Source organism: Macrosteles quadrilineatus, unplaced genomic scaffold (genome assembly GCF_028750875.1).
Source record: "Macrosteles quadrilineatus isolate MER2022 unplaced genomic scaffold, UCM_ALF_1.0 Scaffold_2__2_contigs__length_208266976, whole genome shotgun sequence".
NCBI lineage: Eukaryota > Metazoa > Arthropoda > Insecta > Hemiptera > Cicadellidae > Macrosteles > Macrosteles quadrilineatus.
Window position 1 is genome coordinate 57,091,088 of NW_026542595.1, and position 15,223 is coordinate 57,106,310.

The 15,223-nt window shown below is 34.5% G+C and overlaps 2 protein-coding genes across 2 annotated transcripts in view; one reads left to right on the top strand and one right to left on the bottom strand.

Moving 5' to 3' along the window:
- Window positions 1–15,223, bottom strand: part of LOC128987252 (N-alpha-acetyltransferase 15, NatA auxiliary subunit-like) — a 125,439-nt gene that overhangs the window by 12,711 nt on the left and 97,505 nt on the right. The window lies entirely within an intron of this gene.
- LOC128987253 (uncharacterized) lies at window positions 1,636–9,509 on the top strand. The gene is made up of 4 exons (XM_054408010.1): window positions 1,636–1,848; window positions 4,018–4,244; window positions 5,932–6,868; window positions 8,295–9,509. The coding sequence occupies exons 2-4, from the start codon at window positions 4,031–4,033 to the stop codon at window positions 9,487–9,489; spliced, it is 2,346 nt and encodes a 781-aa protein (XP_054263985.1). The 5' UTR covers window positions 1,636–1,848; window positions 4,018–4,030; the 3' UTR covers window positions 9,490–9,509.

The window sequence follows — 15,223 nt, forward strand, 5'->3', positions numbered from 1 at the left end:
TAGTTCCCACCAGAAGGCTACATATTGGAGTTTATCTCCAAAAACAGTTTTGAAAAAGGTCTCTGTTACAATATCATATTAAAAATGGTTACAAATATACAAAACTTCTTTACTTGAACACACAAATAATTTATGAATTATTTATACTACCAACATGTGTTCTAAAAAAATTTGCTGATAAGAACTTTCCAAAAACAAAAAAGAAAACATATAATCAGACCACCACAAGCAGCTACTGGTCCACACATGGCAGAACCTCTTCTGGCAAGTGATTGAGTAAAAAGTAGTTTTTATGCTTTCATTTGATCTACACTAGTAAATTACAGTGTAAGAAACATAAAACAGCAGCATACTTTGCTCTGATGACAGGTCATTAAAAGAGGTTGTAAGTCAGCTGCAAACTATCACCTATAATCAGATCAAGGTTGTAGTTTTCTCCAGTATTGGATGTTACAAAACCAAGAAGATACTATAGATTCTAAATATAGCCTATAATCAATATCTCAGAAGATTTACAAAATATACTTATTAGCCTATTGATGTTCCCAGAGGCTGAAAACACCATTTGTTCAAATTCATATATGTTTGTGTGTCCATAAGCACAATAACTAATTGTTAAAATCTGCTGTTTATGAAATTTGCTTCAAGTATGTAAATCTTTGTTTATTCAAAAGAGTTCACGAACAATCATGATCGAACTATGGGAACAGGGTTTTATGGGGTAAAAATTGGTTTTTCTTATTTTTTACAAACATTTTTTAGTTTCATTCTAAACTATTTTGAAGAGCTTATAAGTTAAATTTCAAATAACTAAGTATACTAAGCATTATTTTACGTCTAAAAGGTACAAATAAAATTTAAAAAACATGTGACTAGCTTAGCCTTATTTTACAACAAAAATAAGTAAATTTCAGCTATTCAATCATTTTTTTGTCTTTTTAGTATGTTTGTCTTTTTTAGACAATTTTTAACTTGGTGTTCAAAAATAGTAATATGTTTAATATGTTTTAATATGTATAAATATGATAATAAGAAACTTTCTAAAAAACTGATCCCTTAAGTTAAGTGATGGCTTCGACATTCCCTTCCTTTCAAAATTACATTTCTTTCAAAACAAAAATCATGAAAATCAGCCAAATGGTTGATTTTGAACTGTGAATTAAAAAACAATCTATAACTTTTTATATACTATTATATATGATTGTAACCTGATTGAGGTAAGTAAATCAATCTTCAAGGTATGGATTATCAACAAATTAATTTGGCCTATTGTGTTATTCATTTTGAATGCTCAATTTGCACATGGTCCTCTTGTGCTTATTTACTAGACACATTGTTTGTTCAGATTACTAAAACTAATTTTGTGTTTTATAGAGATTAGGTAACTTTTACTGTAGACTGTTACCATTACTTGGACTGTTTACGGTTAGTGATTTTAATGTGATAAGCCAGTTGTGAATGTTGCGTCACAATGATAGCAAACTGGTCCATGTCCAGCCTGTGGCCGTGTGGCCGTAGGAGTCGCTATGTGTTCAACGGTGCCTTAGGAATTTGTCGGTGGTGGGGGGTTGGCTGTTGGCCGTAATAATAATGACGCCATCGTTCTTTGTTCCTCTCAATAGTCAATTCTCAATCCTCTGTCTCTGTGCTAGTGCTTACAGTCAAGTCAGTCTCATAGTTGGTGTCTCATAGTTTTTTCGCACTACAACTGCGACTACAACGTTACCGACACCGAGATTCAAGATTGAACTAATTATTAAAGAATTCAAGTTTTTGTTTTTAGAGGATCAAACAAAACACCAAATACCAAGGGAGTTTATGTTTTATCTATGACCAAACCCATCCATGGTAAGTAATTTAACCTATTATTCTCCTAGTACCTAATAGCCAGTAGTTAACAAATTCTGAGAATGAATTCCATGTCTTTTCCTTTTGACAGCTACCTAGGCCTACTTAATATAATTAAATAACTAGCTATTGTATAGTCAATGCTATTACCCACGGGCTTCACCCCGTTTGACTTCATTTAAGTATTATTGGGTACACTTCCATATCTGTTGGCACAAACAACCGAATGAGTAATTTTGATTATTCGATTGTTTATTTCAATATATCGTTTGGTTAGGTTAACCTTACCTTACTAACCAAACGATATATCGATCAATATTTTCATTCGGTTGTTTGTGCCAACGGATATGGAAGTGTACCCGTATTATTCATCATCATCCTTTTTTATTGATTTTCCCTCAAGGGGTACATAAAAAAATACATTTACAAAATACAATTACATGCAAAATAACCAAGGTTGGTAAATAAGTTTTAAATAAGTTGATAACAAACTTATTCATAAGTATTAATAAAACTAGGCCTAGGCCTATTGATTGGTTAAGTTTTAATACAGAATACAGCCTAAGAATAACATACAAATAAGTACAGCTGAGGTATATTTAACATTAGGTTAGTTATAATTAGGCCTACTCATTAGCCTACCGTACTAGCTTAAAGTAACCAGACCCAAATGTGAAAGATGTGCTGGCATAACTTAACATTAATAAATTAAGTTATGAGTAACAAAAGTTTATGTAAGTTAGGCATACTTGTCACCACAAAGTAAATTACCTTGACTCAATTGGAACTGCTGAAGCCCTAGTAATTTCGGGTCGCCGGAAGACTGCTCCCCGGAAAACTTCCCCCCCCAAGCAGGTTCCTACGTCATATTGACGTGAGAGACCGGGGGGTGCAGTTTTCCAGTTACGGACACTCAAAATTAGTTGTCAAACAGTTCCAATCCAACCTAACCTAACCAACCAAACTTGCTGTAACATTTCGAAAATCTGTTTTTTAATCACCACATGCCTTTTCTATTATCCAACTGAATTACTCTAATTAAAATTAAAATTACATAGCATGATTTGTCTAGAGGGGTAGTATTCCAGTCGCGGACACGGCTTCCATATTGGTTAGTTAGCAGATTTTGTGACGTCACGTTTCACCTGGGGGGTAGTTTTCCGGGGGATAGTATTCCGCATCCCCGTAATTTTCTGGCAGTAACAGTAGGCTATAGTTTTCTTTGGGTAATGGGTAATTCTGAGCAATTACTTGGTCAACTCCAATTTTTTTCACATTTTACTATGGTCATCAGGAGGTTCTCAGAAAGCAAGAAACATATAATTCAAGCCCCGCAAGGCCATCGTACAGGTTGCCGAGCGATAAGAAGGTTCAAAGTCCAAGCGATAACAGTGGCTTGCGGGAGACGCGCGGAAGGCCAGTTGTGACAGTACCGTTATGGCTATGGCTAGTGGTTCCTCCGAAAATCCTTTTCTTTGTGATGGGTGTGAGAACACGGTTTCACGGTTTTAAGTGAAGATCAGGAAAAGTTAACAGAACACTGATCCAGTTGCCGCTGACTCGGATGAGGACGTTAAACCCGGCAATTACTGAGGTAATTTTTATTTGTATACGACGTATATAATTAACTTTCCGGGACCTAAATTATGTTTTTTTAGTTTCACATACATCTCTAAGGCCAATTGTGACAGTACCGTTATGTTATGTTAGGTTAATTAATAACCTAACTTAACCTAACCTAACTTATTATGTTTTTTTAGTTTCACATACATCTCTAAGGCCAATTGTGACATATTTGTGACAATAGTTAGGTTAATTAATAACCTAACTTAACCTAACCTAACTTAACCTTGCGGGGCTTGAATTGTATGTTTCTTGCTTTCTGAGAACCTCCTGATGACCGTAGTAAAATATGAAATAAAATTGGGGTTGACCAAGTAATTGCTCAGAATTACCCTTACCGTATAAGATTTTTAGTTCGGATTAGGGTCACTAGCCTAAACTTGCCTCCGATTCTTCGTTCGGACAGCTCAAGTACGTCTATGGTTACCTCGCCTTTACCTGTCACCTTGAATATTTTATGTGAAACTAAAAGATCATTTTTTAAACCTGCAATTAAGTTATGTTTCAAAATATTGGCAGATTCTATAATTTTATTTATTTTTTCAGATTGGTAACAAAAATGATATGTACATACTGTGACAAGATTTTTTCAACTGTTGGATCCTTAAATAAGCACATAGAAAGAATCCATGGAGTAAAATCTGTAAAGGGAACTATGAGATGTCTCAACTGTGAAAATAAATTCACGCGAAGGTTGAAGCTTGTTGAGCACCTAAAAATTGATCATGGTCAAGATTATGAAATAGACAAGTTGGAGTTTAAAACATCAGAAGGTAAGTGTTTTAATTTTTAATAATATCTAGATCTTGTGCAAAATATTTAAATTTTATAGGCCTAGGCCTAACAAAAAAAGTCAGGCGTAGAATTGGATCATGATAATTCAGTTAAAAATTACAATAAATGAAATATTGTGTCTTTGTAAGTTAACCTATGGTTGATTAAATTAATAGGGTTATTAGCCAGCCATAAATTACATAGGCCCTAACTTAATCTGAAAATGGGAGGGGTCCAAAATAAGAATTACGATAGGATGATGTGCATGGGGTGCGAATTAATTACTTACACTAGGGGCCACGAGAGTCTGCAGTTGGCGGCAGCCAATATGAAGACTGGATTAGCGTGACATTGCAACATATCGCTCACTAATTAAAGTATAGGTACTAAATAATATTTTCAAATCAGCTGGTATTATTAGATTTGGCAACAACGCGTGGTCCTCATTGGCTACTTTGAAGTCACGTAGTAAATAGGCTCCTTCTTCAACTGCAGACTCTCGTGGACCGTACTGTAGGCCTAAAACCAGTAAAGAAGCACATAAAGAAGGAAATACAGTAGACCCCCTCTTAACCGACCCTAATGGGACCGGACCTAGGTCGGATGATTCAAAAGGTCGGATAAAACGGGCAATCCCTAAAATCATAACATAATAAAGTGCTATTCATTTGGAATTATATAATCATTATTTTGAAGTCATACTTGCATTATTTATAAAATAAACTACTCTTATCTCACTTTTCATATAGATAGAAATGTCACAAATAAACACAAAACACGGTTAAGTCAAATAGGCCTACTTTCAGTGAATATATTATAATACTAGGCAAGAGTCAATAAAATTCCTATTTTAATAACTTTAATACTGTAATGTATTAATTAATGCTTTCCAAATACATCGTAATACAGTAAAGAACCTTTTGTCGTCATTAAAGATCCAAGCGACCATTTTGTTACAAGACAGGACGTTTATTTATAGCCTCTCACTGGAGGCCCCAGGCACAAAAACTATCTTGACCTTGGAGTTGTTAACACCCCTTCCCTGCCCTCCCTACAAGTTGCGTTGTTTGTTTACTCCAGCGATAAGATAATCAGTTCTCAAAATCATAACGCACTTTATGATGTTATAAATTTGCCGCACAGATAACAAATCAGATCAGATGTGCTCGAGCTACGAACGATGATGACAAACTGACAATAGGCTATGCTATATTTTTTGTGACCATCACAAAATAACTTATTGTTAGTCATATCCTGTGGAGATAAGCGTATGGTTCAGTTCTCATCGCCCAGCGTGGGAGTGGAAATGCCGAGATTCCTAGAAAGCGGCGGTTAAACCGAGCTGCTCTAAAAGCAAGGTCGGTTAAAACAAACTGTATTATTTTACGATCAAAGGCGGATAATCCGATTATCGGTTAATACGAGGTCGGTTAAGAGGGGGTCTACTGTATAGGCTACATGCTGCAGTGGCGTGGCTGCAAAGCAGAAACATGAGAACACGCTACAAAACCATTCAGGCTGCGGGTGCATTCAGTAGCACCATAGACAAATAGAATAAATATATTTAAAACAATACAGTTTTTATTACTGAACCAAGGGTAATGACATAACATAATTATCATGATTGCGCAATAGCCTACTAATTTTTTTATGATGTAATATCCTAAGCTTAGATTTTTGTTACAGAATTTGAGATATGGAGAGCTGAAGAAGAGAGGCGCTCAGTTGCAATGTTTCGCAATGTAATTGTGAATAGGGCATCAAAGAATGGATCCACTACGATTCTAGTATGCTCAAGAGATGGTCGAGTGAGGTCTAATGTTTCAAAAAAGCGCCAAAGAGCTTTAAAAAGTCAAGGATCACGCAGGATTGGACATACTTGTACTAGCCATATGGTTGTAAATAAAGTTCTACATCCGGAAAATAAAGTAATTGTAACTTATGTGAAAACGCACTATGGACATGGACCAGACATACAACATGTAAATTTATCTCGAACCGACAAAGAAGGAATTGCCAAAAAACTAGCACTTGGTATATCTGAAAGTAGAATATTAAGTGAAGCGCACACTCTAAACAGTGAAGTAGGATCTAGATTAGAGGTGCTGAACAAAAAAGATATTTCAAACATCAGATCACAATATGGGATAGGTATATCAGGAGGCAGGAGACATCAAAATGAAATGATGAGTGTGGATTTGTGGGTAGCGGAAGAGAAGGAGAAACAAAACTGTGTTGTTAAGTATTACAAGAAGTATGGGGATGAAGACCCAGAATTTGGATTCCAAAGTGATGATTTTTGTCTGGTAATAATCACAGAAGATCAAGAGAACTTTCTTAAACAGTATGGACAAACTATAATATGTGTGGATAGTTCACACGGGCTTGGTGGTTCCGACCGAACTATACAGCTGTCTACTGCCTTAATAGTGGACGAGTATGGGGAAGGAATTCCCATTGCCTACATGTATTGCAATAAAACTGATCGGAGTGCATATGAAAAAATGTTTCATTGCATGAAAGAGGCTTATGGCAGTAAAATTAATAATGATTATTTCATGAGTGACATGGCTGAGGCAATATACAATGCTTGGCAAGTGGTTATGGGAAATTCAAAGAACAGGTTTGTAATCAACCTTTAAGTTAAGAATACAATGGAAACTCCATGTACAATATCGAAACTTAAATTTATTTAATTAAAATACAAAATTAATAGTAAAAGAAAATAAGGGGTTCACAAAAAGTTTACTATGAGTGGGGAATGAATTTAATAATGAAAGCTTTAGGCTAAGCCTATTACAATAGTTCTAAAGGTTCAGGTGTTATAATTTATTGCATGGATCTTTATCTCAGGTGGGGTGATCGAGCGGCATTTGAATTTAATCTTGTGATTTTATAAAGCCTAATTAAAATTTTGTTTAAAATATAAAATAGGTTCAAATTATAGATTGGTTGAATTAATTAAAGTTCTGAATATTAAGCTTCTATTAGTTTCTTGACTTTGAATTTGAGTACAAATGTCCAAAAGTTAGGCCTAAAAATATTTTAATGGCTTCCAAAGGGGAAATGTCTATTGGAGTGATCTCACCAAATTGATGTCTTCTTCGCAGCAAAATGTCTTGATGTTGTAACTTAATTATTAATGTTTGTAATAAGGACGGTTCTTTTTCAATCGAATTTCACTAATTTAGGTTCAAATATAGACCCTTTTGTTATAAATTTTGATATTAAAATAGGTAGTATCCAATTTACATCTTCATACTAGCTCAGCTCCATTGGAAGTGATGAAGGTCTGATGCATTGTTGCACTCACATATGTCAATGCTGACTTAATCACATAAAATTGTAAGCCACTGTTCACACATATATATTATAACAAATTTTATTAGCTATAGAGCTAAATTATAATTTTGAAAAGTTATTTAACCCTTTTGAGTGCCAACGTCCGGGGAACCGGACGTTTTTAAAACGAACCAAAAGTGCCGACGTCCGGCCGACTGGACGTTTTTAGAAAGAGCCAAAAGTGCCAACGTCCGGCTGACCGGACGTTTCGTAATGATCGAACAGTTGTCATAACAACCGAATGGATACTCGGATTCTTTTAACCCATATATTAACATTGAGTCGAAAGTTACTAGATGCGATACATCAATTTTCGTTGGTCGAAATATCGAAAATTCGATTTTTACGAAATTTTAACCTAAAAATCGCCAGATCACGCTCGGCATTTTTAGAGCGACCTTCGGGAAAAATCATCAGCATTTTTTGAGCGTTACTTTTATTTCTCGCCTGGCACTCTAAGGGTTAAATAAAATTATATTGAATTTGAAGCAATTTTGTTACAAAAATTATAGGCTATTATATATTTATATGAAATTAGGTTATTTGAAAATTTCTATATTATATTGTTTCGAATCAATTACCCATTGGTCTGTTTGGTCATATATTATACAAGGTTTGATAAATTGACATATTGATACAAAGAAAACATATGGTGAAAGTTAAATTATTCTATTAAAAATATAAGTGGAAATATTGAATTGTTACAGGTTGTTCTGTTCGTGGCATGTCCTCCAAGCATGGAATCGGAACATTTCCAAGGTAAAAGGAACAACTGAAGAAGAAAGAAAAGAAAATGCGTCTAGGCTTCGGGCCAGATTACGGTCTTTGTTATTTGAGCCTGACCAAAATACATTTGAGAGAAAGTTTAAAGAGTTTGAGGAAGGTTTGAAATCTCCTCATTTGAAAGACTTTAAAGAGTATTGGGAGGAGAGATATGACAAAAATGCAGCCACGTGGGCATACTGTTTCCGGCAAAACTCACCTGTTACAAATAACATGCACCTGGAATCCATGCATAAGGTGATTAAATACTTCCATTTTGAAGGAAGGGTAGTCCGAAGGCTGGACGAGTCAATTTCAGGTATATTAACGTACCTTGAAAGGTGTCTCATCAACAAAAAAAGGTTACACCTCAAACTAAGACCATGGAAAAAAGCAAAAGGGATCATGGAGGCCCACAAAAAGAGTTTTGAAAATATTAGAATCGTTGAATCTACAGCAGAAGATGAATTCCTAGTGGAAAATGTGAAGTCAAGGCAGATTTATTTAATTATTAGGCACGGAGAAGTATGCTGTAATCCAATAAAACAGTGCTTTGACTGCAATGTTTGTCGGCACTCATTTACTTGTTCGTGTCCGAACTTTTTTTTGGATGCAAGTTCTATATGCAAGCATGTTCATTTTGTAGCAAGAGAAACTTCAAAAAAACAGCCTCAACTTGCAAACACGAACACCAACAAGAACATGGGACTCGTAGAAGAGACAAAGGAAGCTTGTGGTAATAACTTACTCAGTAGGCCTACACTTTTAGCCTCAAACTTAAAAAAGGATTTTATTAAATTTGTAAAAGAATTGTCCTCGTACGAAGATACATTTGATAAAATACCTTTAGCTAACCAAAAGGAGATTGTACGCTTCCTTAGAACTTCAACTATACTTTGTAAAGAAGAAGAAACTTTGAAAGAAAACAAAACCGGGTCAAAGATGAACGGCTGCAAAAGAAAAATATCCAAACAAGAAGAGTTCTGCAACAAAGTAAAAGAAATACAAGGAATGAAAAAGAAGAAGAAGAAGATGATGGTGTCTTCTAAACCAAGTTCAAGAGCTTTTGCCTCCGAGTTAAAAATCAATGAATTTGCTCCATGGGTTGATGGTCCGGTGGATCACGAAGAAGTTGTCTAAGTAAAACCTTTTTGACTAAAAATTGCATTGTTATAAAATATATATGATATTTTTATGGTTGATAGGAGGTTTTCTTTTAACCCTTTACATCTTTTAGTAGGTACCTACAGAATTGCAAAGTTAAAACTGGTTACATTGCTTAAAACACAAATACTTTGATATAATTTCCAGCTGCAGTGCAGCTAATTAAATTGAACCAAATGGTTATTATTTCAAATTGTTGTAGCCAGAGCATAAAACAAACTATTTTGACAATCAGAAACATAGCTTAGAAGTGGGCCATAGTTAGGCCTACTTGTTAAAATAAAAGATATGACAATTTAACCTACCTACTCTGAAGTAGGAAGGCATGTAAGCCTTATGTAGACAACCTTCCAAAATAAACATTAAGGATAAAGATATTAACTTATTTTAAATTTCTTGACCCAGAAGGAGAGGAAGGTATGTGTAATGTAGAGATTATAAGTAAATTGTTCTCTATCAACATCAAAGGGAAGATCAAATTACTTTATATCTAGGGATAAGCCTAATTTAAGTTTGTGGCTGACTGATGAGGAATGTGATTAAAAATAGATTGGAAGTTAAAATAAGGACAATAGTTACAAATGCATACTTGAACAAACAATTAAAAAATACATGTTGAAATAAAACTGTCCAAAATAACCTTATAAACTCACCAACCTAATAACTAATCAAACTTGGAGTAACATTTCAAAATTATTGTTGGATAAAGATTAACTACTGTACCATTTTATTTTTTTTTTAAACATTTATATTTGATTGAAAATCATAGTCAAATGTTGAATTGTTTGAAATGTATAAATAAAATTTGAAATAATTTTAACTACTGTACCTATTTAATTTTTTTCATATTTGCTTATTTTTGTTGAACAGATTGCAAATTAAATAAAATATTAAAAAAATCCGTTTGATATTAATTCTCCACAATCAATATATTATTTTTGCCTAAACAAGATATTATCAATTCGTAATTTAAATGTGTTTGAAGACACTACAAGCTTTAGTTTAATAGAGGGAATATGGATAGTAAAGTAAACAAAAATATCGATGGATCGAAACAAAATTGTCGATCATTTTATGTATCTTTCAGCAATTAACTGTAGGAAGGATTTATCCTTGCTTATAATTTGACATAACATCAATTAATTAAAGAAATCTATAAAATAAACATATCGATAAGCAAAATAATTACAGAAATATCGTTAACTCAGACAGCATTCAATGATTCAATTTATTAGGCTAGTCTAAGTCCTGTACCCAGCACCGACCCGACAGTGAGTACAGGCAGACGACGCGACGGGGCACACTTGAGAGGTGACGTCATAAAACTAGGGGTGGAAGGGCACCCACCATTTCCCCCACCACCGACAAATTTCCAAGGCACCGTTGAACACATAGCGACTCCTGTGTGGCCGTCCACTGGGCAGTTTACTGTGGCTGAGACACGACTCTCACGGAAGTACAATCTCCCAGCACTCACAGCTTACTCCACTAACTCCTTCCTAAATGCTTTTAGTGAATTTTCCTTCAGGAAAGTAGCTCTTACTATGGTGTTTATGGTTATTGCTAGACCGCTGTGGCTTTTATAGAAGTCTCTAGAAACCACAATTTGCGTTTATGTTTTAAATGTTAAAAATATATACAGGCACAACAATTCTGTTTAAAATGTTGGGATTTTGATTAAATTTGAATCACAAACAAATGTATATTTTAATGAATTTATAGAACAGTCAGGTTCAATAATAGGATGAGGGAGGGCATTTAATTATTGTTTTTATAATTTAATTCAGCTTATATACAGCCTATCATCATGATATTATCAAGTTAAAAGAGGGCTAGAGGGGTAATAGTGTTTTTGAATAAATGTGATGCAGACAATCTCTTTGAACAAAACTTACAAGAGGAAATTAGCAATAATACTGAATAAAAAGTACAATAAAACAAGTGAACAATATTTCTTTTAATAAAAGCAAAGAATATTTTGGAGAGCTGTGATAACTAAAAAAACACCCACAGCATGGTTTAGAGAGAAATTGGGAAACTATGTTTTTTGAGGGTCAAAAATAAGGAACCCAATTTTTACCCATAAAGCCCCCATAAAACCCTGTTCCCATAGTACAATCATACTGGTTTTCTAAATAGTTCAAATAAACGTAGTTGTACATGTTTGTACCAAATTTTATAAAAATCTGATCATTTTCACTTCAGTTATCGTGGTAATATTAAATAAATGAATTTGAACGGATGGTGGTTTGGCCTCTGGTAACATCAAGTAAATCGGGTCCAAGTCCAAAAAAATGAGGCCTACGGCAATATCCTGTTCCCTATATGGGAAATTGACTAAAACTCTTTTGATTGATAGGTTGATAACAATTTTCAAGAATTTATTATTTGAGAATAAAAAAATCAAGCTGATAGATAAGATAAATTACTATTCTAATGAGTTAACAAATGCAAAGAAGTAATGTAGCTTAACAAGTTAGTAAAGATAAGCATGTCAAAAAGAAGTTTTAGATTGTAGTCTACAACTGCTGTCTATAGATATAAACAATCAATGAACTGTGAATTTTTGTCAAGGTACAAGATGTTCTCCAATGTCAGCAAGAATTGTGTAATAGATATGTGGTTTTAAACATTGACCACTGGCCAAATCCTCTTCTGGTGCTTTGAACACTGATATTTACCTACTAAAACTAAACAATTACAATCCTGAGAAGACTATTTTCGCTAGAGGAAATATTACAACAGCTCTGAGAAAAGTGAAACTGTACATTTTCCTGATTAACAAGTTCCTTTATGTTGACTGTGTTATTAGTGTGGTAATGTCAAACCTGTAATGTTTAGCCTTGAGTGGCTAATGAGTCTGACAAAGTTTCCATGGATAATTAATGTTAAGTAAGACACCAGAATACTTTCATCAATCAATATCTTAATCATAACTATGGTATTAGGGATTACTATATGTTGACCAATCAATGTAGTCTGCAAAGTTAAATTATTGACAGATCATTAAATACAAATCACCCTGATCCAGTTTAATTTTAAAGGGTAATTATAATGACCCTGCCCGTCCGTCTGGGCTGCCTCAACTTAGGGTGGCGAGACCTATAAAAGACAACATTCACCTCACAGGTATATTTGTCCCACAAAGGATTTATAATTTTAAAAAATGTGAAAACGTAACCTTTTAACATTTGTGTACAAAGTTTAAATCATTTATTATTTTCATCAAATCTCAAAATAAATATAAATCAAACTTACCATGTATAGGCCTAACAATTCTTATATTAAAATCAGAAGACGTTCCCAAAATTATTTTAAGTAAAATCAAACTGTTAAAAAAAAACTTTGCAAAAGTAATATTTGGTACTTTCCTGTTAAAGGGAACATTCATTATTATCGATGATTTTTTTTCGATATATCGATAGGCCTATTAACAAATTGAAACATATCAGCTGACAACTACGATAAATATTGTTCAGTATATGAAACTGTTCTAAAAAACTAACCTAACATAACTAACCAAACTTGCTGTAACATTTAAAAATTCCGTTTTTAACTTGCCTTTTCTATTATCAAACCCAAACGGAAGTTTTAAATGGTACAGCAAGTTTGGTTGGTTATGTTAGGTTAGCTTAGAATAGTTTCATTTCTTAATCCATATAGACTATTTTAGCCCAAACAAGATCAGTTAGTTGTTCTTGTCAATTTGTAATAGATCTGATCGGAAAACAAAAATATCGATATATCGAAAAAAATAATAGATAATAATGAATGTTCCCTTTAACAGGAAAGTGCCTAATAGTTCATGGTATACTAACAGTCCCACATGTCGAGATACAGTATCAATATTACTGCCCAAGAAAACTCAAGTCTTTGACACACACAAGTGTTTTATTTCCTATGGTGATTCTTTACCAATTTGATCCTAAGTACGGTCAATCAATATAATCTGAAAATGTCAATCAATATAATCTGAAAATGTACTAATAACTCAATTTTAAAACAATAATGAGGAGCATAATAATGTTCTTGTGATCCTTCACAATCTTTTGTATATACATTGCTACCATTCATGACAGAAAACTACCGTTATAAAAAATAGTGCTATTACATATTTATATATTAAAAATGAAACGAGTTAACCATACGTGCCTATCCTTCCTCCTTAGCAGTTTTACTCTATTTTGAAGTAGTTGGGATAACTAAAAAAAAAAAAAAAAAAAAAGCCAGCTGCACAGCATGGTTTGGAGAGGAATTGGGAAACTCTGTGGTTTTAAGGGTGAAAAATGTTAAAACCCATAAAACCCCGTTCCCGTAGTCCGATTATGCTTTTTTGCGAACAAGTTGACAAAGTTTATGCTAGATCAACATCTGAGAAGTTTGTAGGCAGAACAAGAGTTACACAAAGCACACGATTTAACTTTTGCTCCATTTCTGATTGCCAGAAAATCATTTAGAATTTCATAAGACAACAAAACAACTTGGCCGAGTGGGTGACCGATATCGCGGGCGAAACAAACGAGGACAAAACACAAGAATGTCTGGCAGTGAAAGGCGGGGCGGGAGGTGAAGGCCGGAGCAGCGGCAGCGGCGACGTGTTGGTAACTGGTAACCCGAGTCGTTACCGACGTTACCGTTACAGTTACCGTGCCACTGTTACCACGGGCACACGTCCTGCCTTCGGAAACCTCGGTCCAACGAGATAAGACCATAAATAATTGTCCGTCATCTGAGAATACAGACAGATCAAACGAGCCAAGAAAATAAATCGTTTTGGCAAATAATAATATATCAAGGTAGACTCACAGTTAAAGCCCTGTAAACAAACAGTTCCTCAGGGTGTGGCTCGGCGAGACTAAATCTGCCTTCAAAAACAAGACTCGAATAAGATATGATCATGAGTAATTGCAGATGATAAAAACAATGTTGCCTAAGTCCAGAAAAAATCAATTTGACCGATGAACATGTACCAGTTAGGACATATCGGTTGTTGGTTGTTGGAACAGTGTGGCACGTGTCGACAACAGAGAGGAGGAATGCAGCCTGACGTTGGCAATCTCCGGCCTATAATGAGTGTTGGTGTTCGATCCAATTACAGCAGGCCATATCTGCGAGGGATCTGCCGTGGTCGTGGTATGTCGCAGCCACCACCGTCCACCAACAGCCCACTCTTCTGCTGACATTAACAGTGTCAGCGGCGCACAATTAACTTGATAACACTTTTCCAACCTTTACCGTTGCAAAAGAAAGTTAATCTAGCCGCTCCAGTTCACCCAAAACTGGTATAACTTTCATCTAGTTCTGGATTCTTCCCGTGTTGCAAACTGTACTAAGCAATATAATATAACACTAAATAAACGTATACAAACAAATTACTTGCAGCCGCAGCATTAAAGCTTAGGATATGAGTAGATTGATAATGAGCATGCAATATAGTTATTTCTAGTCAGGCACAACAGGAATATGTTGGATGATAAAATCCAATCCAAATTAAAGAATTGTTTCCAAAGAACGTAATAATTATGTTTGGTGAAACTAGATTGACGAGATACACTAGAATATGAATTAACGAGAAGTAGATGTCTCACTGCAACTCCGGTTGATCTACCGAGTTTGAACTATAAGGAGGCATTGATTGCACCGCGATGAGCAAAGGTAGCAGTTTCATCTTCAAGTGTCGACAAAACAAATTAAATTAAGTCAAAATCTT

Bases quoted from the DNA above. Each gene is read 5' to 3' on its own strand.
- LOC128987253 (XM_054408010.1), top strand. From the start codon at position 4,031: ATGATATGTACATACTGTGACAAGATTTTTTCAACTGTTGGATCCTTA. The intron at 4,245-5,931 runs GTAAGTGTTTTA...TTTTTGTTACAG, and splicing joins GGAGTTTAAAACATCAGAAG to AATTTGAGATATGGAGAGCT. The intron at 6,869-8,294 runs GTTTGTAATCAA...GAATTGTTACAG, and splicing joins ATGGGAAATTCAAAGAACAG to GTTGTTCTGTTCGTGGCATG.